Genomic DNA, 26,417 nt, shown 5'->3' with positions numbered 1-26,417 from the left:
TACTGATACACACACACTGATCCAGTATACTGATACACACACTGATCCAGTATACTGATACACACACTGATCCAGTATACTGATACACACACTCCTGAAGCACTGATCCAGTATACTGATACACACACTGATCCAGTATACTGATACACACACACTGATCCAGTATACTGATACACACACTGATCCAGTATACTGACACACACACACTGATCCAGTATACTGACACACACACACACTGATCCAGTATACTGACACACACACACTGATCCAGTATACTGATACACACACACTGATCCAGTATACTGACACACACACTGATCCAGTATACTGACACACACACACACACACACACACACTGATCCAGTATACTGACACACACACTGATCCAGTATACTGACACACACACTGATCCAGTATACTGACACATACACTGATCCAGTATACTGACACACACACTGATCCAGTATACTGATACACACACTCCTGAAGCACTGATCCAGTATACTGATACACACACTGATCCAGTATACTGATACACACACTGATCCAGTATACTGATACACACACTGATCCAGTATACTGATACACACACTCCTGAAGCACTGATCCAGTATACTGATACACACACTGATCCAGTATACTGATACACACACTGATCCAGTATACTGATACACACACTGATCCAGTATACTGACACACACACACACACTGATCCAGTATACTGATACACACACTGATCCAGTATACTGACACACACACACACACTGATCCAGTATACTGATACACACACTGATCCAGTATACTGATACACACACTGATCCAGTATACTGATACACACACTGATCCAGTATACTGACACACACACACTGATCCAGTATACTGATACACACACTGATCCAGTATACTGACACACACACACTGATCCAGTATACTGATACACACACTGATCCAGTATACTGACACACACACACACACTGATCCAGTATACTGACACACACACACACACTGATCCAGTATACTGACACACACACACACACTGATCCAGTATACTGACACACACACACACACTGATCCAGTATACTGACACACACACACACACTGATCCAGTATACTGACACACACACACACACTGATCCAGTATACTGACACACACACACACACTGATCCAGTATACTGACACACACACACACACTGATCCAGTATACTGATACACACACTGATCCAGTATACTGATACACACACTGATCCAGTATACTGATACACACACTGATCCAGTATACTGATACACACACTGATCCAGTATACTGATACACACACTGATCCAGTATACTGATACACACTGATCCAGTATACTGACACACACACACACTGATCCAGTATACTGACACACACACACACTGATCCAGTATACTGACACACACTGATCCAGTATACTGACACACACACTGATCCAGTATACTGACACACACACTGATCCAGTATACTGACACACACACTGATCCAGTATACTGATACACACACTGATCCAGTATACTGACACACACACTCCTGAAGAAAACAGTGTGTGAGTCATCTCTCGCTTGAATGGTTTAAAGTCATATTGAAATGCTCACAAAGAAATTGATAAGAGGAATTTAAATGTTTATTTTATAACAAGCATCTGATTCCCGACCCTGAATGACCTGACGAGCAGAGCTTTGAGGAGCGTGTCTGACCTGATTGAGCACTTGCTCGAGCTCGTACGCCTCGTTCAGCGCCCCCACGTCCAGCAGCTTCAGCTGGCCCAGCAGGAGGTGCAGAGCCGAGCGCGGGCACAGCATGAGGTGGCACTGCAGGCACGAGCCCCGGATGAGCATGAACAGATTCTGTGAGGAGAGGGAGATCAGGGCTGGAGGAGATGCACTTCAGACACTCTGCTAACTACTCTCAGTAGAGTATTAGACGACTGTGAGGTTAGGGCTGGAGTAAGCTGACACACACACTGCCGATCAAACGTTTGGGATCGGTAAGATTAATAAAATGATTATTTTCTGCTTACCAAGCATTAAAAAAAAACACATATATGTGAATATACAGTAAAGTGTAATTTATTCCTGTGATCAAAGCTGAATGTTCAGCATCATTACTCCAGTCTTCAGAGTCACATGATCCTTCAGAAATCACTCTAATATGAGGATTTGATGATTAAGAGACATTCATTATTATTATCAGTGTTGAAAACAGTTGTGTAAAAAACATTTCAGGATTCTTTGATGAATAGAACAGCATTTATCTGAAATATAAGCTTTTGTAACATTATAAATGTCTTTCCTGTCAGTTTTGGTCAATTTAATTCATCCTTGATGAATAAAAGTATTGATTGCTTTTATTTCTTTCCCCCAAAATAATTCTCACTGACCCCAAACTCTTGAACGCTAGTGTTTAATGTTACAAAAGCTTTAAATTTCAGATAAATGCTGTTCTTCTGAACTTCTATATTCATCAAATAATCCTGAAAAAACTGTACATTTCAACATTGATAATAATCATAAATGTTTCTTGAGCATCAAATCTTCATATTAAAGTGATTTCTGAAGGATCATGTGACACTGAAGACTGGAGTAATGATGCTGAACATTCAGCTTTGATCACAGGAATACATTACACTTCACTGTATATTCACATAGAAAACAGCTGATTTACTTTAGAATAATATTTCTCAATATTACTGTTATTTTGGTATTTTTAATCAAATAAATGCAGCCTGGTGAGCAGAAGAGACTTCTTTTTAAAACATTAAAAATATCACCGATCCCATACTTATGGCCGTGTAGGTGCAAGTTTACGTGCAGTCAGTAGAATATGTCTAAAGTTAACCACTGAAATAAAGTGTTACCCAAAACTATTAAATCAGACAGGATCATGATCTCATCACGATTTAATTGCTTTGTTTTTAAAGGGACAGTTCACCAAAAAATGTCAATTCTGTCATTATTTCCTCTCCCTCGTGTCGTTCCAAACTCATCAGACTTTGACTCATCTTTGAAACTCAAATGAAGATCTTTTACTCAAATCTCAGAGATTCCTGTCCCTCCACTGAAAGTCTGTTCACCCAAAATGTCCATATTATGAATCGAGCGCCTTACTCAGCCTTCTTAAGAGACTCGATCACTTTATATGATGAACAAAAATAATTTAGGCTTTTATTCGCATAGAAACATTATTAATTAAATCATCATATAGAGTGATTGAGTTTCTTCAGAAGTCTTATTTTCTAAATATTAAGTTTTCAAACCGCGTTCATGCGACGACCTCTGCTCTCATGAACATGCGTTGGAGATTAATATTTTGTAAATAAACTGGTAAATTGTTTTTTTGCGTAAACAGAGCACTCGTTTTGCTCAAAATTGAGGTAATTGAGTCACATGGATTACTTTAATGTAGGGGTGTAACAATCATGCCACAGTATATCGCAATACAAAAATACAGCAATCTGTATTGTGGATAGTTCACCCAAAATAAAAATTACTGTGTGAGAAAAAAATCAAGTTTTCAGAGTTTTAGTGTCAGTTCTACATTAAACTACTGTATATAATGTTGAATATAATGTATAATCAGTGTTGGGGAAGTTACTTTTAAAAAGTAGTGTTTGCTCGTTACTCGTTACTTTTTAAAAAAGTAATCCGTTACTTTACTTAGTTACCCCATTTGGAAAGTAACTTTTTACGGTACTCGTTACTATTACGTTACTTTTATGTTGCTTGACTTTGGGCAGAACCCAATATCTGTTCCTAAATATGTAGACATAAAGTTATACAATGGAGGACATAACAGGTAATTATTTTGTGCTCTTTATTATAAAAAATAGTATCAATTTCGAAAGAAAAAAAGTCCTTCTCATTGGCGCTGCTGTGTGCGGCAACTTTTATTCTCAGCCGGCTCTGCATCATGGGGTAGAGTGCGACACTCCGCGATGAGCAGCGCGCCCGCACCACTTCTCTCCGCTCCGCTCCCCCATCCACCGAACTTTAAATTTCGGCAACAGCCAATAAAGCGCTCCTGCTCTCTAACACCGGTGCGAATCGCGTCTTGATAGCATAGGACAAAATGATATAGAAGACATAAGCTTAGTTTTCAGACATACGACTCACTCTAAGGGAGTAGGAGAAAAAAAAGAGATTTTGAGAGAAAAAAATATATTTTGTTTAAAAGTACACATATTCAAGCTTTCTATATATTTCTCAGGTCTGTGAGACAAGTATAGCTTATCTGAGTTTCGGTTCATTTACAGTATGGAGACGAGCTCCAGTTCACGTGCTGGTGCCGTCATGATTATTTCGCATGCCATATTTACTTATTTATTAAATTCAGGCAATTAATTGGTTGGTAAAACATTGATTAAAATTAAGATACAATTAATACTCAACGAAATTCGTTTTAAAGAAAGTCTTTCTACAAAAACAAACTTAATAAAGTGGTCTAAATCATGTCTGCCCACTCCATTTATCTCCCGATATATTGCACAAAATTATGATCTTACTCATGCTTTTCACTTTTCATATAATCAACATAGATTAAATTATTTATTTATTTATTTATTTCATTTAAACATAAATATGAAACTAAATAGTTTTCTTTAATTTACTTCTTATTAAATTCAGGCAATTGATTGATAAAACATTTATTAAAATTAAGATACAATTAATACAAAACGAAATTCACTTTAAATACAGGTTTTCTACAAAAACAAACTTAATAAAGTGGTCAAAATCATGTCTCCACACAAAATTGTTATTTTATTTTATTTAAACATAAATATGAAACTAAATCGTTCTCTTCAGATCTCAACCGTTCTCTTCTCTCAAGCGCGCAGCTGAGGCAGTGTCGCTGTCAAATATATCCATGGGAAAAGTAACGTTGCGCCGAATTGAAAAAGGAACTACGTTTCGTTACCAAATTTTTTGTAGTAACGCGTTACACTACTTTTTACCCGAAAAAGTAGTTACGTTACTGTAACGCGTTACTTTGTAACGCGTTACACACAACACTGTGTATAATAATGCGCTGGGGGAATATGTGTGTGTCCTGATAATGCCAGATGTCTGATGTTACCAGTAAAAGTGTCTGACATTATATTAAATATATCTAGCCAGTGAAAGAGTTCAAGCATATTCATCTACAATAATTCAGTGTTTTCATCTTCAGAATCATGAATATTGTTATTCTGGCGTCTCTATTGTCCTGTGCTTTGGGTTTCAGCACCAAGTCCAAGAATATTCATTTACACACACAATGTAACACCAAATCTAGCATTTCAATCAGTTCATTTTTTATAACCTTTTATCATATGTCTTGGAGTATCGCAATAATATCATAATTATTGAATCGTGACATGAAGGAATCGTTACACCCCTACTTTAATGACGTCTTTCCTACCTTTCTGAGCCTTTATAAGAGGTAGTTGCATAGACTGTCAATGGAGGGAAAGAAATCTCTCAGATTTCATCAAAAAGATCTTCATTCAAGGGTTTGACATGAGGGCGAGTGATTAATGGCAGAATCATCATATTAGTGTGAACCGTCTACCCCGTGAGAGCAGAGCTTACGGTGAAGAAGAGCGGGTTGTAGACGGGCAGCGGCAGCTCCACGAGGCCCAGGTGTCCCGGACAGCTGTCGTAGTCCTGCATGCAGGTGGAGCAGATCTCCTTGCTGTCGGCGGGGCCCAGGGCCAGATCGTACAGCCCGTTCGGGGCCGCGTTACCCACGCCGTCCAGCAGCTCCGGGTTCGTGACCGTCTTCACACTCAGCCTCCTGAGACACACACACACACACACACACACACACACCAGAGGATGACAGAAGGTCAGCTCATCTACCTTCATCTCTATAGAGCTTTATACAACTCAGATCTGGTTTCAAAGCAGCTTCACAGGAAAACAACAAGTACATGTTCAAATTAACTAACATTTAACTAGATTAATACATGTTGTAGAAGTATAGTATATTATAATACATGCTGTATAAGTATAGTATATTTTAATGCATGCTGTATAAGTATAGTATATTATAATACATGCTGTATAAGTATAGTATATTATATTATATAAATACAGTAGTCAACATTTGAAGTGGATCAAAACCTTTCATCAAAGTTATACATGAATTTTGGACAATACCCGTTCTTGTCTTAGGACAACTTCAAATGTTGACTACTGTAGTATAAGTATATTATTAGTTCATGTTAACTAATGTAGTCAACAAACGAGCCCTTATTTGAAAAGTGTCATCATTTCAGTGCAAAACTGTGTAAAGTTATTGAGTTATGAATATGAAGCAGTGGACTACTTTCAGGAATTATTGAGCTTCTTGATTGTGTTACTGCTTATATTTGACTCAAACGTAACTTAATGTTTTAAAACAGCATTTAGCGTGACAGCATATTGATCATGTTGTCACAAAGCTCCACATGTGCTGTTAAATGAACTGTGTGTTTTGGTAATAACGCTTGGAGTCTTTAGTTTACAGTAACATGCAACTAATCTCCTGCTAGCTGAGCAAGTTAGTTGTGCAAGTGTATTATTATCATTACCTTAATTCCTTAGCATCGTACAAGCCAAACGACATGCCCTCTAATCGCCTCCATGGTGTTTCTTTAGAAAATTGCATTTTGTTAATAAACTATGTACATTAGAATAGAAATCTCTCTGTATTCCCCATGTGCGTCAGGTAGAGCTGTAACATGTGGGAGCGCGTGCTGGACGCATGGACGAGACCAAAGAACACGGAGGGGTAAATTAGACTGAAACATGAACAAAAGCGACAGAAGCAGAGATGTTGACCTAAGGAACAGTGGTAAATATTAATTATTTGCTAGTAAAACACCTGCATATTAATATTCTACGGGGATGTAAGACGAATAGTTTTTATTATTATTATTGTTTGGTCAGATGGTATATCCCGGCCGTAGAGATTGGTAGAATTGAAATTAGTTTGAAACTTTCAGAATATTTTTTTTAACTCTTCGCTATTTATTTTAATTCAATGGTTATTAAAATTTCTCCGTGTAATTATCAAGTAAATTATTTTCCACACCGCGATTTAAGTAGAATTTGAACGATCACGTCACATGATACCTGTTACTTTTCTCAGCGCTGACCAGGATGGACCAATGACAGCCCGAGATCTCTTCAGCGCTTCCTGGTGTTTTAAAGGAAGCGTTTAAGCGGATGGTTTTCGATCGCGCACTCGGTGTCATGGCGTCCTCCTGTTCGCGAGCTCTCAGGCATCATGCTTGTAAGAGTAGCAGAATATTGCGCATCCATCTGCAGAATTCATGGCCTAATAGGTAATGTTAAGATGAATGCACAAGAACAGGCTTACTTGCGCTTTTTTATTAAATGACATTTTTGTCATTTCCATGCATTTAAAGAAATAACTGGTTGTCTCTAGGTCATTTCAAGGGGCTGTAACGTTATGTGTCAGCTCGCGTCGGCATATGATTAATAACTTTCCAAGTTTTACCAGAATATGAAATGTTTTATTAGAATGAGACAGCTCATTACGGGGTTTGATTACAGGAGTTTTGCTCTGAATTCTGCTGCAGACCAACAACCTGCCGTTTCTTCACTAGGTTTGACAACTCATTTCTGTCTTTTAATAGGATAATTCATGTGCTTTGTTAAATTAAGCTGCATTATAATCAGAAATACATTTTTTTTATTATATTTTTTAGAAGAAATAGTCATTCCAAAGAAGAAAACATGGTAAGTACTGTTCTGATCAACACATGAAAGATCACTAACTCATTCATTTACACAGTCAATTAATTAGATTAATTAATTAATTTACTTATTTGCCCGGATGCACAATACAGGTCTGATATTGGACCAGTTTCTACTGGCATCCCTCAGAGCTCAGTTTTAGGACCTTTACTTTTTACTCTTTAGTCTTTATTTATTCCTGCTTGGCCAACTTTTATGAACTCTTGGTATTAAGTATCACTTTTATGCCATTGACACACAGATCTATATTCTTTTTTAATACACCAATTTAATATTGTTGAATTATTTTGTATTTTCTTGTATTTTTACCTTTGCGCTTTGAGAAGCTCCTTTAAAGGCGCGATAGAAATAAAGTTTATTATTATTATTATTATTATCAGGAGTAAAGAGGCTGTCTTACAGGCACTGGCATCCACCGTGAACAGGGTATGTTTATAAGACAACTCCAACATCCATGTTATAAACATATTTGTCATCTAATATCATGTAAACAAAGTTACTGTGTGTGTGTGTGTGTGTGTGTGTGTGTGTGTGTGTTGTCTAGGATCCTACAGCATCAGATTACAGATTCCAGGATGATCCATATCTCGCTCCAAGAACATCATTAGACTTTGTGAGTAGCTCATAAATATTGAACTTGCTATCAAACCATTAGAGAAGTTCACAAACGGCATATCAAAACTGGCTAACGTTACTGACTGAAATGTTGAACTTTGAGGTGTTGATGAACTCGATCTACTCCGTCTGTGTTTTGATCCCATCCGGACGAAGACTTTGAGAAAAACATAATTTTCTCAGCCTTTTGCGCCAAATGTTGCTATTTATGAAACTTACCCACATTCAAGTGTTGATAAAAAAAGAATGCTTGAAGCTAGAATACATTTTTTTTTTAAATCTTTCTTTTCACACATTGCATGTTAAGATATTAATACAACAAAATATTCTGTGGCCGGTGAAATTTTTGTGAAAATGGTCAAAAACGCTGTTGGTGGCTGACAGGTTTATTTTTTTTAACGCTGGAAGGGAAAGAGTTAATGTATATGCTGCATGCATAAGTTGTGAGCATAGATGCACATTACATGAAAACCCACACTGACCTCTTTATTTCTCCCACACAGAAATTATTCTCCTTGTCCCAGGAGTCGGGCAGAAATGCTGCCAATTATTTCATCAACAAATACCCAAATTACTTCCAGAAAGACTACGCACACCCTCATATTCCCGTGAGTGTCCAGTGCTTGTGTCCTGTGGTTTGCTTTGCTCTTGCGTGTGTGTGAATGTTGTGAAGCATCTGCTGTGTTCTGTTGGAAGTGTCTGATGCCGGAGACTTTGGAGGCTCAGATAGAGGAGGCGTCTGAAGCTGCGCTCGCAGAGAGAGTTCAGCTGAGGAAGGTCAAAGCCGCTGTAGATCTGTACGACCAGCTGCTGCAGGCCGGTGAGTGTGTGTGAGTGTGTGTGAGTGTGTGTGAGTGTGTGTGAGTGTGTCTGAGTGTGCGTCTGAGTGTGCGTCTGAGTGTGCGTCTGAGTGTGCGTCTGAGTGTGCGTCTGAGTGTGCGTCTGAGTGTGCGTCTGAGTGTGCGTCTGAGTGTGCGTCTGAGTGTGCGTCTGAGTCTGCGTCTGAGTCTGCGTCTGCGTCTGAGTCTGAGTCTGAGTCTGCGTCTGCGTCTGCGTCTGCGTCTGAGTCTGCGTCTGAGTCTGCGTCTGAGTCTGCGTCTGAGTCTGCGTCTGAGTCTGCGTCTGCGTCTGAGTCTGCGTCTGCGTCTGAGACTGCGTCTGAGACTGCGTCTGAGTCTGCGTCTGCGTCTGCGTCTGAGTCTGCGTCTGAGTCTGCGTCTGAGTCTGCGTCTGCGTCTGAGTCTGAGTCTGCGTCTGAGACTGCGTCTGAGACTGCGTCTGAGTCTGCGTCTGCGTCTGCGTCTGCGTCTGAGTCTGCGTCTGAGTCTGCGTCTGAGTCTGAGTCTGAGTCTGAGTCTGAGTCTGAGTCTGAGACTGCGTCTGAGTCTGCGTCTGAGTCTGCGTCTGAGTCTGAGTCTGAGTCTGCGTCTGAGTCTGCGTCTGAGACTGCGTCTGAGTCTGCGTCTGCGTCTGCGTCTGCGTCTGAGTCTGCGTCTGAGTCTGCGTCTGAGTCTGAGTCTGAGTCTGAGTCTGAGTCTGAGTCTGAGACTGCGTCTGAGTCTGCGTCTGAGTCTGCGTCTGAGTCTGAGTCTGAGTCTGCGTCTGCGTCTGAGTCTGCGTCTGCGTCTGAGTCTGCGTCTGCGTCTGAGTGTGCGTCTGAGTCTGCGTCTGCGTCTGAGTCTGCGTGTGCGTCTGAGTGTGCGTCTGAGTCTGAGTGTGCGTCTGAGTGTGCGTCTGAGTGTGCGTCTGAGTGTGCGTCTGAGTGTGCGTCTGAGTGTGCGTCTGAGTGTGCGTCTGAGTGTGCGTCTGAGTGTGCGTCTGAGTGTGCGTCTGAGTGTGCGTCTGAGTGTGCGTCTGAGTGTGCGTCTGAGTGTGCGTCTGAGTGTGCGTCTGAGTGTGCGTCTGAGTCTGCGTCTGAGTCTGCGTCTGAGTCTGAGACTGCGTCTGAGTCTGAGACTGCGTCTGAGACTGCGTCTGAGTCTGCGTCTGAGTCTGAGACTGCGTCTGAGTCTGCGTCTGAGTCTGCGTCTGAGTCTGCGTCTGAGTCTGCGTCTGAGTCTGCGTCTGAGTCTGCGTCTGAGTCTGCGTCTGAGTCTGCGTCTGAGTCTGCGTCTGAGTCTGCGTCTGAGTCTGCGTCTGAGTCTGCGTCTGAGTCTGCGTGTGCGTCTGAGTGTGCGTCTGAGTGTGCGTCTGAGTGTGCGTCTGAGTGTGCGTCTGAGTGTGCGTCTGAGTGTGCGTCTGAGTGTGCGTCTGCGTCTGAGTCTGCGTCTGAGTCTGCGTCTGAGTCTGCGTCTGAGTCTGCGTCTGAGTCTGAGTCTGCGTCTGAGTCTGCGTCTGAGTCTGCGACTGCGTCTGAGTCTGCGTCTGAGTCTGCGTCTGAGTCTGAGACTGCGTCTGAGACTGCGTCTGAGACTGCGTCTGAGTCTGCGTCTGAGTCTGCGTCTGAGTCTGCGTCTGAGTCTGCGTCTGAGTCTGCGTCTGAGTCTGCGTCTGCGTCTGCGTCTGAGTCTGCGTCTGAGTCTGCGTCTGAGTCTGCGTCTGAGTCTGCGTCTGAGTCTGAGTGTGCGTCTGAGTGTGCGTCTGCGTCTGCGTCTGAGTCTGAGTGTGCGTCTGCGTCTGAGTGTGCGTCTGAGTGTGCGTCTGAGTGTGCGTCTGAGTGTGCGTCTGAGTGTGCGTCTGAGTGTGCGTCTGAGTGTGCGTCTGAGTGTGCGTCTGAGTGTGCGTCTGAGTGTCTGAGTGTGCGTCTGCGTGTCTGAGTGTGCGTCTGCGTCTGAGTCTGCGTCTGCGTCTGAGTCTGCGTCTGAGTGTGCGTCTGAGTGTGCGTCTGAGTGTGCGTCTGAGTGTGCGTCTGAGTGTGCGTCTGAGTGTGCGTCTGAGTGTGCGTCTGAGTGTGCGTCTGAGTGTGCGTCTGAGTGTGCGTCTGAGTGTGCGTCTGAGTGTGCGTCTGAGTGTGCGTCTGAGTGTGCGTCTGAGTGTCTGAGTGTGCGTCTGAGTGTGCGTCTGAGTGTGCGTCTGAGTGTGCGTCTGAGTGTGCGTCTGAGTGTGCGTCTGAGTGTGCGTCTGAGTGTGCGTCTGAGTGTGCGTCTGAGTGTCTGAGTGTGCGTCTGAGTCTGCGTCTGAGTCTGAGTCTGCGTCTGAGTCTGCGTCTGAGACTGCGTCTGAGTCTGCGTCTGAGTCTGAGTCTGCGTCTGAGTCTGTGTGACTGAATGATGACGAGTGTGTGTTCTGTGCAGGGACATCAGTGTCTTTGGACGTGACGAATGAGCTGTTAGAGCTGATCTGCTTCTATGGAGACCGTGATCCCGCACAAGAGAACGTCCCCGAACAGAGGACTGAAGAGACGGTAAGGCCTCTCACACCATAAAACACTGTTTGAGATGCTCTGTGTCTTTAGCAGCTCTATTCCTGCACAAACACATCACAATATTCCTCATTTAACCTTATCCTTCCCTTGTGGGTCAAAATGACCCAAAGCCTAAAATTATACTTTTTTTTTTTGTCCAGAAATCTTTATTTTATTTCATTTCATTTTTGATAATATTTTTTTCAATTTTTTTAATGCAAATTTAATAATAAATAAATGATAATTTAATGCAAGCACATTCCTCACATTCTTTCAAATTCAAAATGACTCACAATTTCATGCATAACCCTTTTAATTCAGCTTAAAATATCTTACATTGGGTGTCTTTGCCGACCTCTTGTGGAAAATAAATATTAAATATAATAAATATAATAATTTTGGTCATAACTCTAGCCACTAGATGGCCGTATAGCTCTATATGGAGCAAATGAGCTGTTCCTCTGGGTCCTAAAGTCAGTTCATTCAGATACACATGTAGACATTATAAAATATTTTATTGGTTTAGCATTTTTAGTTTGCATTTTTAGGGTTTTCTATGTGTACTGAAGCATTCCTCGAATTCATTCCTCAGGGGCTCAAGTTGACCCGCGAATGAAGGATTTGTTACTTTTTAAAGTTTCAACCACAACTTTTTTTTGTGTAGTAGTGGTTCAAGTGCGAAAAAAGTCTTAGGGTCTTGGACCCCTCTTCCAGCTCTAAAATCAGTTTGGATAAAATAAAAAATAAATGTGACTATTGATAGTGCTGAGATTTATAAAAACCAGTGAGCCTTCTGAGACCTTGTGTAATGGTGATTATTCTCCACATGTCCATCAACTCCTCTTACCCATGGAAGCCCCAGGAGGACGTCCAGGATGAACCGCAGACTAAAAGAGGAAGAGGACCCAGAACCTCAGACTTACTGAAGGCCCCCTGGAAGTGAGTGATCACGTTTATCTGATCAAACCTGGTGTGTACACTACTGGTCTAAAGTGTGGAATTAAGATTTATTTTTATTTTTGAAGGAAGTCTCTTTTGCTCACCAAGCTGCATTTATTTGATTAAAAATGCAGTTAAAACATTAATATTGTGAAATATTATTCCAATGTAAATCATCTGTTTTCTATGTGAATATACAGTAAACTGTAATTTATTCCTGTGATCAAAGCTGAATGTTCAGCATCATTAGTCCAGTCTTCAGTGTCACATGATCCTTCAGAAATCACTCTAATATGAGGATTTGATGATCAAGAAACATTTATGATTATTATCAATGTTGAAAACCGTTGTGCTGCTTCTTATTTTGTGGAAACCGTGATACACTAACATTAAAAAGATTGGGTAAATAATATTTTAATAAAAATTTAATTCATACTTTTATTCAGTAAGGATGCATCAAACTGATCAAAAGTGACAGTAAAGATTTTTATAATATTACAAAAGATCACGTGACACTGAAGACTTGAGTAATGACGCTGAAAATTTAAGTATATAATACTTCACAATATAAATGTTTTACCTTTTATCACAAATAAATGTGATTCAAATTCAATGCGAACAAAATAATCCTTGGTATTGAACAATTTTGACCGGTGCATAACAATACAAAGTCGAGATGATCCCCTGTCGTGTCATAAGAGGCCACTGTCTGTTTGTTCCCACAGAGAGAATAATAATGCTGAGCGAATCTTTGCGCATCTGTCAGAGCCGAACACGCGCTCACACAGCGCTCTGATCCGAGGCATGGTGAAGGTAACGTGTGTGGGAACTTCTGCTCACGCTTTTCTCTGAGGGACGCACGATATATATCGGCCACCATATCGCTATCGGCCCATAGATGTTCATTTTCCATGTTATCGACCCGATAAGAAAATGTGGCCGATATATTAAAGCTGAGACACTCCAGATGTGCACTGTTCAACATGATGGGTTTTAATTGCTTGTAATATGATTTGGAATCACTTCAAAAAAAGGAAAATACAGTTCAAGTCTGTAATGTAAGCTACATATAATTATAATGAGATGATTATAATTGTGTGTTTGGGTCATGGCTTTTAATGGTGGCTTTTGTTTTTGCAATCAGGCTCTCAGAATCAAAAATTGGTATCAGATTTATCGGCCAATATATCGGTTATCGGCTTTCAAATATAAAGAATTATCGGTTATCAGGCAAATCCACTAGTTTGATGGCAGAAGATGACTGTATGTGTGCTTGATTTGGCAGTACGGCGCATACTCGAAGGCGTTCAGCACCTACACGGACCTGCTGAACCACCGGCTCACGGGTGAGGGCCTGCTGTACGCTTCAGACGCTTGCTCAGTAACTGAGATTTAGTGTTTTAAAGGAGATTGTGTTTCTGTTTTGTTCCTGTAGCTGATGTGCACATCTTCAACGCCCTGATAGCAGCGGCCCCAGAAGCACAGGAGAAATACAATGAGAAATGGGAGCTGATAGTGGTACGTGACTTGAGCTTTTGTTGCAAAGCCACTTTCCTTTTTTTGTTATTTTATGTTTATTTTGATCATTCATAAGAGTACAATCATATAGTATATTTCAGTTTACATATAGCGCTCAATGCAATCACAAAGTGTCTTTACAAATACAAAAATGTACAATTACCTAATGTGTTTTAAATATAAATTGTACTCCAGATTTGTTAAATTATTTCCGAGTATACATTTTTTCCCCCTTTTTACAAAAAAAAGAAAAAGTTAAAACAAACAAAATTAATAAGGGTAAAAAAGATAAAATAAAAAAGGTAACCATGTACATCTAGGGAGAGAACATGTCTTTGTTCAATTCCATCCTTAACAACCTCAAATGACTTATTATTATTTTAATCTCAAATGATTTATTATAATTATTATTACACACACATGCAAACATACATTGTTAACGTATACATAATATATTAATCTTCATCTATTTATGTATAACAGCAAAATCTGACCTTCCTTCTAATACATATTCAACCCATTTCCTCAATTTTTCCATAAAAAACATAATTAATCTCTTTAAATTAACAAAAAAAAGTGATATTTTCCATCATATACCTCTCTCTATGGTCACATCTACCCAGTCATCTAATGTTGGTCTCTCTTGTTTTAACCATTTGTGTGTGATTCATACTGAATACCGGTGTTTATTTTTGTTATATGAATGTATCTGAAGGGAACTGACGGTCTTTAGAAAAGTTTCGATGTTATTTTCATTCATCTTTCCATATAAAGCCGCTCTTACAGCGCCTCCTGCTGGACCTCTTTTAATCAGCCTTGCAAACCTGTATTAATACCAGTGTGATTTCTTCTACAATATTCACAATAGGGCGTTTAAGCCAATCTACTGCAGTACTTCCCCTCTCACTCAGTAGAAAATGTGTCTAACACCCAGTCATGCTTGAAGAAATAATAAATACCGTCATATAACGTGAAACTGGTATCATTGTGAAAAATACTGTGATGTAAATTTTTGGTCACACCGCCCAGCACTAGCCCATCAGCAAAGCCAGCCTGTGCATCAGTGTGTGTGTGTGTGTGTGTGTGTGTGTGTTGCAGGATCTTCTGAAGCAGATGGCGGAGCAGAAGGTCAAGCCGAACCTCCTGACGTTTAACGCCGTCCTGAAGGCTTTGAGACGCTGTGGCGCTTTGGGGAAATCTCAGGCCTTTCCTGTGATCAGCGAGATGAAGGCTCTCAACATCGGTCCGATGAGTGATACTCGTTTATTCATGCTTTACAGAAATGAAGTGGTGTATGCTTATTTATTTTGGTGTGTAATTGATTCTTTTTCTTCTGATTTCAGACCCCAGTCTGGCCTCTTACGGTCACTTGCTCAGCATATTTTATAAAATAGGTCATTTGATGTCTTACAATAACAATTCTCTCAATTCTCTATATAAGAATATGCATACATGTACATAGGAACACATGATCATGCATTTCCCATCATGCTTTGCTCTGCAGGTGCCCCAGTTCAGGGCCAAAAAGACATTCTACAGGAAGTGATGTACGAGGTGTCGGGGAAGAGCTTCACCCCTCAGGACCCTGATGATGGTATCTGCTCATTATCACAGTGGGGTTTGCTGAACAGGGCCTGTCCTAATACACACACCTGTGCTCTTTGCGCTTGAACACTTGTCTATTTACATGATGTATTTCCTGTATTTGGCCCAAGTGTTTGTGTGGCCGTGAAGACTGCGAGTGTCCCACATAAATGCAAGTAAAGGTTTTATAGAGCTTAATTTACACATTATTATTTTCAGTACGTTACACTTTAAAATAAACTTCTAAATGTCTGTTCAGGAACAAGACATTGTATTGTGCAGCTTCTCATTAAGGGTTTAAAAAGTTACAAATGTTATACAAAATACAGTAGTAGAGTAGACCAATCACAACAGACTGGGCCATCTGACCAATCAGAGCAGAGTAGACCAATCACAACAGACTGGGCCATCTGACCAATCAGAGCAGAGTAGACCAATCACAACAGACTGGGTCATCTGACCAATCAGAGTAGAGTAGACCAATCACAACAGACTGGGCCATCTGACCAATCAGAGCAGAGTAGACCAATCACAACAGACTGGGTCATCTGACCAATCAGAGCAGAGTAGACCAATCACAACAGACTGGGCCATCTGACCAATCAGAGCAGAGTAGACCAATCACAACAGACTGGGCCATCTGACCAATCAGAGCAGAGTAGACCAATCACAACAGACTGGCCCATCTGACCAATCAGAGCAGAGTAGACCAATCACAACAGACTGGGCCATCTGACCAATCAGAGCAGAGTAGACCAATCACAACAGACTGGGCCATCTGACCAATCAGAGCAGAGTAGACCAATCACAACAGACTGGGTCATCTGACCAATCAGAGCAGAGTAGACCAATCACAACAGACTGGGCCATCTGACCAATCAGAGCAGAGTAGACCAATCACAACAGACTGGGCCATCTGACCAATCAGAGCAGAGTAGACCAATCACAACAGACTGGGCCCTCTGACCAATCAGAGCAGAGTAGACCAATCACAACAGACTGGGCCATCTGACCAATCAGAGCAGAGTAGGCCAATCACAACAGACTGGGTCATCTGACCAATCAGAGCAGAGTAGGCCAATCACAACAGACTGGGCCATCTGACCAATCAGAGCAGAGTAGACCAATCACAACAGACTGGGCGATCTGACCAATCAGAGCAGAGTAGACCAATCACAACAGACTGGGTCATCTGACCAATCAGAGCAGAGTAGACCAATCACAACAGACTGGGCCATCTGACCAATCAGAGCAGAGTCGACCAATCACAACAGACAGGGCCATCTGACCAATCACAACAGACTGGGTCATCTGACCAATCAGAGCAGAGTAGACCAATCACAACAGACTGGGCCATCTGACCAATCAGAGCAGAGTCGACCAATCACAACAGACAGGGCCATCTGACCAATCACAACAGACAGGGCCATCTGACCAATCACAACAGACTGGGTCATCTGACCAATCAGAGCAGAGTAGACCAATCACAACAGACTGGGCCATCTGACCAATCAGAGCAGAGCAGACCAATCACAACAGACTGGGCCATCTGACCAATCAGAGCAGAGTAGACCAATCACAACAGACTGGGTCATCTGACCAATCAGAGCAGAGTAGACCAATCACAACAGACTGGGCCATCTGACCAATCAGAGCAGAGTAGACCAATCACAACAGACTGGGTCATCTGACCAATCAGAGCAGAGTAGACCAATCACAACAGACTGAGCCATCTGACCAATCAGAGCAGAGTAGACCAATCACAACAGACTGGGTCATCTGACCAATCAGAGCAGAGTAGACCAATCACAACAGACTGGGCCATCTGACCAATCAGAGCAGACCAATCACAACAGACTGAGCCATCTGACCAATCAGAGCAGAGTAGACCAATCACAACAGACTGGGCCATCTGACCAATCAGAGCAGAGTAGACCAATCACAACAGACTGGGTCATCTGACCAATAAGAGCAGAGTAGACCAATCACAACAGACTGGGTCATCTGACCAATCAGAGCAGAGTAGACCAATCACAACAGACTGGGCCATCTGACCAATCAGAGCAGAGTAGACCAATCACAACAGACTGGGCCATCTGACCAATCAGAGCAGAGTAGACCAATCACAACAGACTGGGCCATCTGACCAATCAGAGCAGAGTAGGCCAATCACAACAGACTGGGCCATCTGACCAATCAGAGCAGAGTAGACCAATCACAACAGACTGGGCGATCTGACCAATCAGAGCAGAGTAGACCAATCACAACAGACTGGGCCATCTGACCAATCAGAGCAGAGTAGACCAATCACAACAGACTGGGCCATCTGACCAATCAGAGCAGAGTAGACCAATCACAACAGACTGAGCCATCTGACCAATCAGAGCAGAGTAGACCAATCACAACAGACTGAGCCATCTGACCAATCAGAGCAGAGTAGACCAATCACCACAGACTGGGCCATCTGACCAATCAGAGCAGAGTAGACCAATCACAACAGACTGGGCCATCTGACCAATCAGAGCAGAGTAGGCCAATCACAACAGACTGGGCCATCTGACCAATCAGAGCAGAGTAGACCAATCACAACAGACTGGGCCATCTGACCAATCAGAGCAGAGTAGACCAATCACAACAGACTGGGCCATCTGACCAATCAGAGCAGAGTAGACCAATCACAACAGACTGGGCCGTCTGACCAATCAGAGCAGAGTAGACCAATCACAACAGACTGGGCCATCTGACCAATCAGAGCAGAGTAGGCCAATCACAACAGACTGGGCCATCTGACCAATCAGAGCAGAGTAGACCAATCACAACAGACTGGGCCATCTGACCAATCAGAGCAGAGTAGACCAATCACAACAGACTGGGCCATCTGACCAATCAGAGCAGAGTAGACCAATCACAACAGACTGGGCCATCTGACCAATCAGAGCAGAGTAGACCAATCACAACAGACTGGGCCATCTGACCAATCAGAGCAGAGTAGACCAATCACAACAGACTGGGCCATCTGACCAATCAGAGCAGAGTAGACCAATCACAACAGACTGGGCCATCTGACCAATCAGAGCAGAGTCGACCAATCACAACAGACAGGGCCATCTGACCAATCACAACAGACTGGGTCATCTGACCAATCAGAGCAGAGTAGACCAATCACAACAGACTGGGCCATCTGACCAATCAGAGCAGAGTCGACCAATCACAACAGACAGGGCCATCTGACCAATCACAACAGACAGGGCCATCTGACCAATCACAACAGACTGGGTCATCTGACCAATCAGAGCAGAGTAGACCAATCACAACAGACTGGGCCATCTGACCAATCAGAGCAGAGCAGACCAATCACAACAGACTGGGCCATCTGACCAATCAGAGCAGAGTAGACCAATCACAACAGACTGGGTCATCTGACCAATCAGAGCAGAGTAGACCAATCACAACAGACTGGGCCATCTGACCAATCAGAGCAGAGTAGACCAATCACAACAGACTGGGTCATCTGACCAATCAGAGCAGAGTAGACCAATCACAACAGACTGAGCCATCTGACCAATCAGAGCAGAGTAGGCCAATCACAACAGACTGGGCCATCTGACCAATCAGAGCAGAGTAGACCAATCACAACAGACTGGGCCATCTGACCAATCAGAGCAGAGTAGGCCAATCACAACAGACTGGGCCATCTGACCAATCAGAGCAGAGTAGACCAATCACAACAGACTGGGCGATCTGACCAATCAGAGCAGAGTAGACCAATCACAACAGACTGGGCCATCTGACCAATCAGAGCAGAGTAGACCAATCACAACAGACTGGGCCATCTGACCAATCAGAGCAGAGTAGACCAATCACAACAGACTGAGCCATCTGACCAATCAGAGCAGAGTAGACCAATCACAACAGACTGAGCCATCTGACCAATCAGAGCAGAGTAGACCAATCACCACAGACTGGGCCATCTGACCAATCAGAGCAGAGTAGACCAATCACAACAGACTGGGCCATCTGACCAATCAGAGCAGAGTAGGCCAATCACAACAGACTGGGCCATCTGACCAATCAGAGCAGAGTAGACCAATCACAACAGACTGGGCCATCTGACCAATCAGAGCAGAGTAGACCAATCACAACAGACTGGGCCATCTGACCAATCAGAGCAGAGTAGACCAATCACAACAGACTGGGCCATCTGACCAATCAGAGCAGAGTAGACCAATCACAACAGACTGGGCCATCTGACCAATCAGAGCAGAGTAGGCCAATCACAACAGACTGGGCCATCTGACCAATCAGAGCAGAGTAGACCAATCACAACAGACTGGGCCATCTGACCAATCAGAGCAGAGTAGACCAATCACAACAGACTGGGCCATCTGACCAATCAGAGCAGAGTAGACCAATCACAACAGACTGGGCCATCTGACCAATCAGAGCAGAGTAGACCAATCACAACAGACTGGGCCATCTGACCAATCAGAGCAGAGTAGGCCAATCACAACAGACTGGGCCATCTGACCAATCAGAGCAGAGTAGACCAATCACAACAGACTGGGCGATCTGACCAATCAGAGCAGAGTAGACCAATCACAACAGACTGGGCCATCTGACCAATCAGAGCAGAGTAGACCAATCACAACAGACTGAGCCATCTGACCAATCAGAGCAGAGTAGACCAATCACAACAGACTGAGCCATCTGACCAATCAGAGCAGAGGAGGCTCTCGGAAAGGCGGGGTTTAGAGAGACCGAATCCTTTATCAAACTGTGTCAGACTGTGAGAATAGAGCTGAAGCTGCAGTGGATGTGATGAGAAGATTGAAGTGTTTAGTGTACTGTGCTTTGGTTTATTAGACATGTGATTAGTCTTGCACACTTACTTCCTGTCACATGAATGCGCTTTCACTTGGCCAACACTGCAAGTGTGTGTGTGAGGACTGACCCTAAGCACTAACGTCTGCATGTGCTGAAGCTCCTGCAGAACTCCTGAATCACCGCTGTAATGCTCTTGTTTTCCAGCTCAGTTCTTCATCACCGCCATGAGAATCGTAAGTGCGCTCAAACACGACGGGCTTTATGGGAAACACCACACAGTTCTGAAGCGTGACCCTGTGTGTCATCTCTGTCTACAGTGTCTGGACACCAAGGACATCGAGCAGGCGTACAGGGTCCACGAGCTGCTGGGAGTCGGGGAGAACTGGAGACTTATGGGAAATGATTCAAGGCAGAACATCTACTAGTGAGTGTATTCCTGCAAACTCGTTCATGAAGAGCTTTCCCTGTCAGTTCCTCCACCAAAGCCTCGTCTTCTTCTGCGCTACACTCAGTCCAGCTTATTCCTGCGCGAGTTATGACGTCCGCTACTTCCGCTAACAGTCAGTGAGAGACTCGCTCTGTGGACGCAATAATAGAGAAATGTTTAAACTGGGTACAATGATGACATTATTCCACTCGCCCTTCAACCATCGAGCATTAAAAGGACATTTACAGTGTAAAGCATCAACAAGGGGCTTCAGCAGATCATGAGGAACCCCAGAGCACCAGTCCTTCCACTGCAATAACGGGCCGGGTAAACATCACTACTGTAATATATATGTGTTATGTAACTTATGTTGCGTTAATCAAAAATGTTCGTTAACTTCAGCATTACGTGATACTATTTCAAAGTGATTTCTGTCATTTTGACAGATAATAAATAGTGAAAACAACCGGGAAAGAGACGTGAGAATTTGAGGAGAAAAAACGAGATTTTTCCGTGTATTCCAGTGAATTATTAATGGGATATATCGTAAATTAAATCGGGAGAAGAGACCACAGATGTGCAGGATATGTTGTCATTTTTTTGTATGTCTGAAAATAAATCATGAAGGAAAACTGACGGATCAGGGCTGGGTTTCCCGATAGCGTTGTCTCTTAGCGCACTATGAAGACTCTTAAGGTATAACTTAACTAAAGTTATACCATTTCTAGACGTGTTCCCCGAACCATCCCTTAGGAAGCTGCTTAAGATATACCCTCTTACGTGTGACGTTACCCGGCGCTGTCCGTGGCGATGCTGCTGAATCTGCTGATGTCGACGGCTGGAGAATCAGCTATTCTCTCGTGCAGGGGAAAGCGGTGCTCTTTATTAAAGAAGCACTTCAGAAATAGTGGGAATTGCGTTTATTAGGACTCATGGGATATTATAAAAAATAATCCAAACTATAATAGCCTATAATAACCATTTCAAATGTTTACGTGCTTTCTTCTCTTCCCCATTTTTGTTCGCTGAGGTGGAGCTGCAATGAAATATTGTTCTTGTAAATACTTTCCAGCATTTCAGTAATAAAAGTGTACCTCTTACGTACGGTGCTCGGCAGTGATCAAAAAGGATTTAAACAGTGAATTTTGAATCTCTTCTTGTAAACTCAGAGATGTGGATTCAGACGGCAATTAAATCCCCACACGACCTGTTTGTCAAAAAACAGAAGGTACTAATTTGGCCAGGGATTTTTACGCGGGTTGGGTGAGAAAAACACTGATATTATATTCGGACGGCACTAAAATCACCGACTTACCCCTGTAAATGTTTAAAATACCGTACGAGCCCATGAGAAACAATATTAGCGTCCGAATAGGACTTAACTGACAGTAGCCTATGCTTTCACTGGCCTTTAAAAGCATAAAATGACAATTTTATTCTTTGCATGAAAACACTTGAATTAGCCTAATTGAACACTGTCTGGGTGTATTAAAACTTCAGAGTTATATTCGTGTAGACCTGCAACAGTGATAAGGTAAAGCTATAGTGGTCCAGACCAACCTCACGAACGCATGACTTACAGAAGGTATACTTAACTAAGATCGTTTCAGGAAACATGTATTATCGATAAGGTACAGCTTAAGGTGTAACTTAAGAACGACGTAGCGTTAAGAAGGTTTCGGGAAACCCAGCCCAGCTTTATTTGTAGGGCAAGCTTATGATTTGAAATGATTAGTTTCAGTCTTTTTGAATGGAAGTTCCCCAAACCGGAAGTGCCGCCCATAACTCAAAGTGCGGTCAGCTGGTCAGGAATAAGGTGGTTGGCGTCTGACCTGCTCGTGTGTGTGTGTGTGTGTTCCAGCGCGCGCTTCTTCAGTCTGCTGTGTCTGATGGAGCAGGTGGACGTGGTGATGAAGTGGTACAGAGATCTGATTCCCTCAGTGAGTAACACACACTCATGCACTGCTTCATGTGAGCGCACACAGGATGTGACATCATTGATGTGATGTGGTTGCAGGTGTACTACCCCAGCTCTAACGTCATGACGGATCTCCTCCGAGCGCTGGACACCGACAGCAGATTAGAGCTCATCCCGCAGATATGGAGAGGTGATTGATTGACAGAGTGATGCATCATGGGCCGAGCACTGAAGTGATGTCAGCTCCTGTAATGCTGCTGCTTCTCCTCTTGAGCCGATGGCATCCCATAGATCCGCTTGTGGGAGAGCTGGGACATTTGGCACACAGATAGAGGACCGTCTGAACATTAACCACTAGCTCAATCCCTCTAGCGCCACCACCTGTCCAAATGTGCACTCATTTATGCTAATAACCTTTGAACCATCATTTTCCGTCATTCCAATTTTCCTGCCATTTTGGAATTTCGGAAAAACCTACTTTTTCACGAATTCGATTTTTACGAAAATTGAACCAGATCATCTTCAGACCGTTGTGACAAAGTTATGGAATTCAGGTTTATTCGTCAAACTGTTCATGAATATCACATGAACGAATGATGAAGAGCTCGCCAAAGTGAACGTGAGGCTTTATCTCCACAACGCTTTAGTGTGTTCTGACCAAACTTGGTGTGTGTTATGACAACCATGACTTGAGAATTCCTGCACAATTTTGGCACAGTGCCACCTAGTGTTCAGGAGAAATGAAAAATGGCAGTTTTTGCTTATAACTTCTGAATAGTTTGGCCAAAAATCATCATAAATCAACAGTTGCCAGACAGTGGTCGGAGGAGAACACCTGAAAAACACTAATAATGTGTTGTTGCACAGATATCAAAACGCTGGGCCACGGGAACAGACAGAAGCTGGTGGAGGATCTGCTGGCACTGATGGCCAGAGAAACACACAGTCAGCAGGTACAACCCCATCACTAGTTCAATTCACATTTATTTGTATAGTGCTTTCCACAATATGCATCGCTTCAAAGCAGCTTTACAGAAAATACACGAGTCAACATTACAAATTAGAGTGATCTGTTATCAGTCTTAGTTATGCATTTCGGAAATGTACATATACAAATCAGTTAGTTAAAAATGTTTTAAACAGTGTAATAATTTAAGGCAATGTAATAATGAATACATGTTTGTTAACAAATGATTATGACAGAAAATTGTAGCATTGGCGTCAGATGATCTGCATTGGTCGATATAAGTCTTACTTCTGCTTTTGTTGTTAAAATTCCATGCATTGTCATTGGAAGCCAGTCAATGTCTGTGTGTGTGTGTGTGTGTGTGTGTGTGTGTGTGTGTGTGTGTGTGTGTGTTTCAGGTGCAGGACTCATTGGCCGACTGTGCGCTGGACATTAAGAGCATGTACAGCACCGGTGACCGAGGGAAGGTCCTGATGAGCTGGACGGCCGGCTCTCTCAGTAACGTCATCTCTGTTCTGCTCGCGGCTCACAGGACATCGGCCGCCTGGTAACGTCTCCTATGGGACTCTGTCATGTGTTTTAAATGCCCCTCAGATCTGTTAATTTCACTTCTCTTCATGCAGGGAGACACTGAAACTCTTCAAAACCCACAATAGAGTTCCCAGGTAAGAGCCCGCTCATTTTTCCCATGACTTTTCTAGTCATTTGTGATTTTGCTTCACAAGCATCAAGATTTTTATAATGTGCCAATATGAATCACTAATGTTTATTGACTAGAAGTTAATGTAGCAATGTTTGCCCTGTGCACTGTAACTGAAAGGCTTTATTTCAAGTCCTGATGTGTTCAAACCAAGCAGATCCTTCCTGTCTCTCTCTTCACTTCAACACTGAAGTGACTTAACCTGCAGTTCATCCTCTGGCCACTAGAGGCCGGCTGCAGAGGAGAGTCAGTCCCATAAACCCCCATGTTAAAATGCCCAACTTTACAGCAGAAGAAAACATGTTTACAGCCTGGAGCTAAAAGTGGTTTTGGTCTATAAAGCTAATTTTGCCCTTCATGAAAACTGTGAGGGGGTGAATATTTAATAACTCATCTGTTTATATTATATTAAGACTTAAAGTTCTGCATAATTAAGGGCGTGGCCACTTGAGTGACAGGTGGATTATTCTGATGTCACTTCTAGCCGTTTGTCTGTTAGCATCACCTCAGCTAATCCGCCTCGCTGCACATTTTCAGTTATCCAAGATGGCGACGGCCGGCTCCGCCCACTTTGGGGGTCAAAAACACTCTTCAGAAACACGACGGTTGACGTCACAAACACTACTATGTTTTTACAGTCTATGGTTCAGACTAACGTGTGTTGTGTGTGTGTGTGTCAGTGCGGATCTGCTGAACCGGTTCCTGACGTGTGTGAAGGAGAGCGGAGATGTGGATCAGGCCGTGGAGCTGGTGAAGATCTCCGCTGGCTTCTGTCTGCCCGACACACACACACTCGTCCAGAGGATCCAGCAGGAGTTCCAGCTCTCAGAGCAGCACAAGTACGTCTCGCCCACGTCGACGCTTTAGATGAATCAGAAGATTCCAGAATGTGATTGTAATCTGGTCCTCTTGCAGGAGCATCTTGTCTGATCTGGAGATTCAGACCTTTAACAGCGATTAAATCCCGGGGCGGTGTCGATGATCAGCGGCTGAGTATCTGGTGAAATGTGCTGCTCTTCATTTACTGTATACTTAAAATACTTCAACATGTTTGGCACATACAAAAGTGTAACTTGAGATAACTCAATAAAAAAAATCAATAGTTTAAAATCTTTAGCTCTTTTCCTCACTGGGCTTTTGAGTCTGGATTCTAGCTCTGAATGTATGACCTTGTGTTTTTGTCATAAGGAGCAGTATAATCATGAACATACAAACAATTTCATGTAACATGTAACATAACATGTATCAGTATTTAACCAAAAAAGAAAAAAAAAGGTTTAGGCTGAAGCTGACAGCTTATGACGCCTAACCTTCTCACTTAACATACAACAGACATTTAATTTACTCTATGACATCATAGTATAACATAGAATGCAAACAAACTCATGATTTATTTTACTTGAATCACTTGAATCACCCACTTAATCTATAAACCTCCAATCTCTTTATTCTTAGAAGTCTCTTAAAACTACTAATGGTTTGACACAATTTCAATTCATCATCTAAATTGTTCCATACATTCACCCCCTTTATGGAGATGGTCCTACATCTAATATAAGTTCTAACTTTATTTTTTTTAAATATACTTCTTCCTTTTAATCTGTATTTGCAATCCCTTTTTTCAAACATAACTAAGATTTTAATTGGCAGCAAATTATTATAAACTTTAAACATAATCTGTGCAATTTTATATTCTACCAAATCATAAAACTTTAATGTTTTTAATTTAAGAAATAAATCATTAGTGTGATCTCTATATTTAGAATATGTAATGATCCTTATAGCCCTTTTCTGTAAAAGGAAAATTGAATGGGGATCAGTC

At 42.4% G+C, this 26,417-nt stretch overlaps 2 protein-coding genes across 2 annotated transcripts in view; one reads left to right on the top strand and one right to left on the bottom strand.

Annotated features, from left to right (window-relative positions):
• The window catches only part of polr1a (RNA polymerase I subunit A), an 82,535-nt gene extending 75,807 nt beyond the window's left edge, over positions 1 to 6,728 (bottom strand). Inside the window, exons 1-3 of the mRNA XM_081383557.1 lie at positions 6,569 to 6,728; positions 5,586 to 5,790; positions 1,716 to 1,865 (exon numbers count right to left, since the gene is read on the bottom strand). Coding sequence (XP_081239683.1) covers positions 1,716 to 1,865; positions 5,586 to 5,790; positions 6,569 to 6,645 — 432 coding nt within the window. The 5' untranslated portion in view covers positions 6,646 to 6,728. The remainder of the gene's footprint in view (positions 1 to 1,715; positions 1,866 to 5,585; positions 5,791 to 6,568) is intronic.
• A 92-nt stretch (positions 6,729 to 6,820) lies between these two features.
• On the top strand, positions 6,821 to 25,853 carry ptcd3 (pentatricopeptide repeat domain 3). Its single transcript, XM_081383556.1, has 25 exons — positions 6,821 to 6,886; positions 7,129 to 7,324; positions 7,557 to 7,609; positions 7,712 to 7,742; positions 8,141 to 8,186; positions 8,305 to 8,373; positions 8,879 to 8,983; positions 9,072 to 9,195; positions 11,609 to 11,718; positions 12,575 to 12,657; positions 13,383 to 13,470; positions 13,943 to 14,003; positions 14,093 to 14,175; positions 15,274 to 15,418; positions 15,519 to 15,569; positions 15,680 to 15,769; positions 20,788 to 20,816; positions 20,901 to 21,007; positions 22,872 to 22,950; positions 23,028 to 23,118; positions 23,796 to 23,881; positions 24,294 to 24,442; positions 24,519 to 24,560; positions 25,276 to 25,434; positions 25,511 to 25,853. Exons 2-25 carry the CDS (start codon positions 7,206 to 7,208, stop codon positions 25,554 to 25,556), a joined length of 2,046 nt encoding a protein of 681 aa, XP_081239682.1. The 5' UTR covers positions 6,821 to 6,886; positions 7,129 to 7,205; the 3' UTR covers positions 25,557 to 25,853.
• Positions 25,854 to 26,417: the final 564 nt, after the last annotated feature.

The sequence above is a fragment of the Scardinius erythrophthalmus genome (genome assembly GCF_964197995.2).
Source record: "Scardinius erythrophthalmus genome assembly, chromosome: 13".
Taxonomy (NCBI): domain Eukaryota; kingdom Metazoa; phylum Chordata; class Actinopteri; order Cypriniformes; family Leuciscidae; genus Scardinius; species Scardinius erythrophthalmus.
Note: the sequence above shows the minus strand (reverse complement) of the source record. Positions and strands in the feature narration are given on the sequence as shown.

Coding starts and splice junctions, on each gene's coding strand:
- ptcd3 (XM_081383556.1), top strand. CDS start 7,206: ATGGTTTTCGATCGCGCACTCGGTGTCATGGCGTCCTCCTGTTCGCGA. Junction 13,471..13,942: donor TGATCCGAGGCATGGTGAAG/GTAACGTGTGTG, acceptor TTGATTTGGCAG/TACGGCGCATACTCGAAGGC. Junction 25,435..25,510: donor CAGCTCTCAGAGCAGCACAA/GTACGTCTCGCC, acceptor GTCCTCTTGCAG/GAGCATCTTGTCTGATCTGG.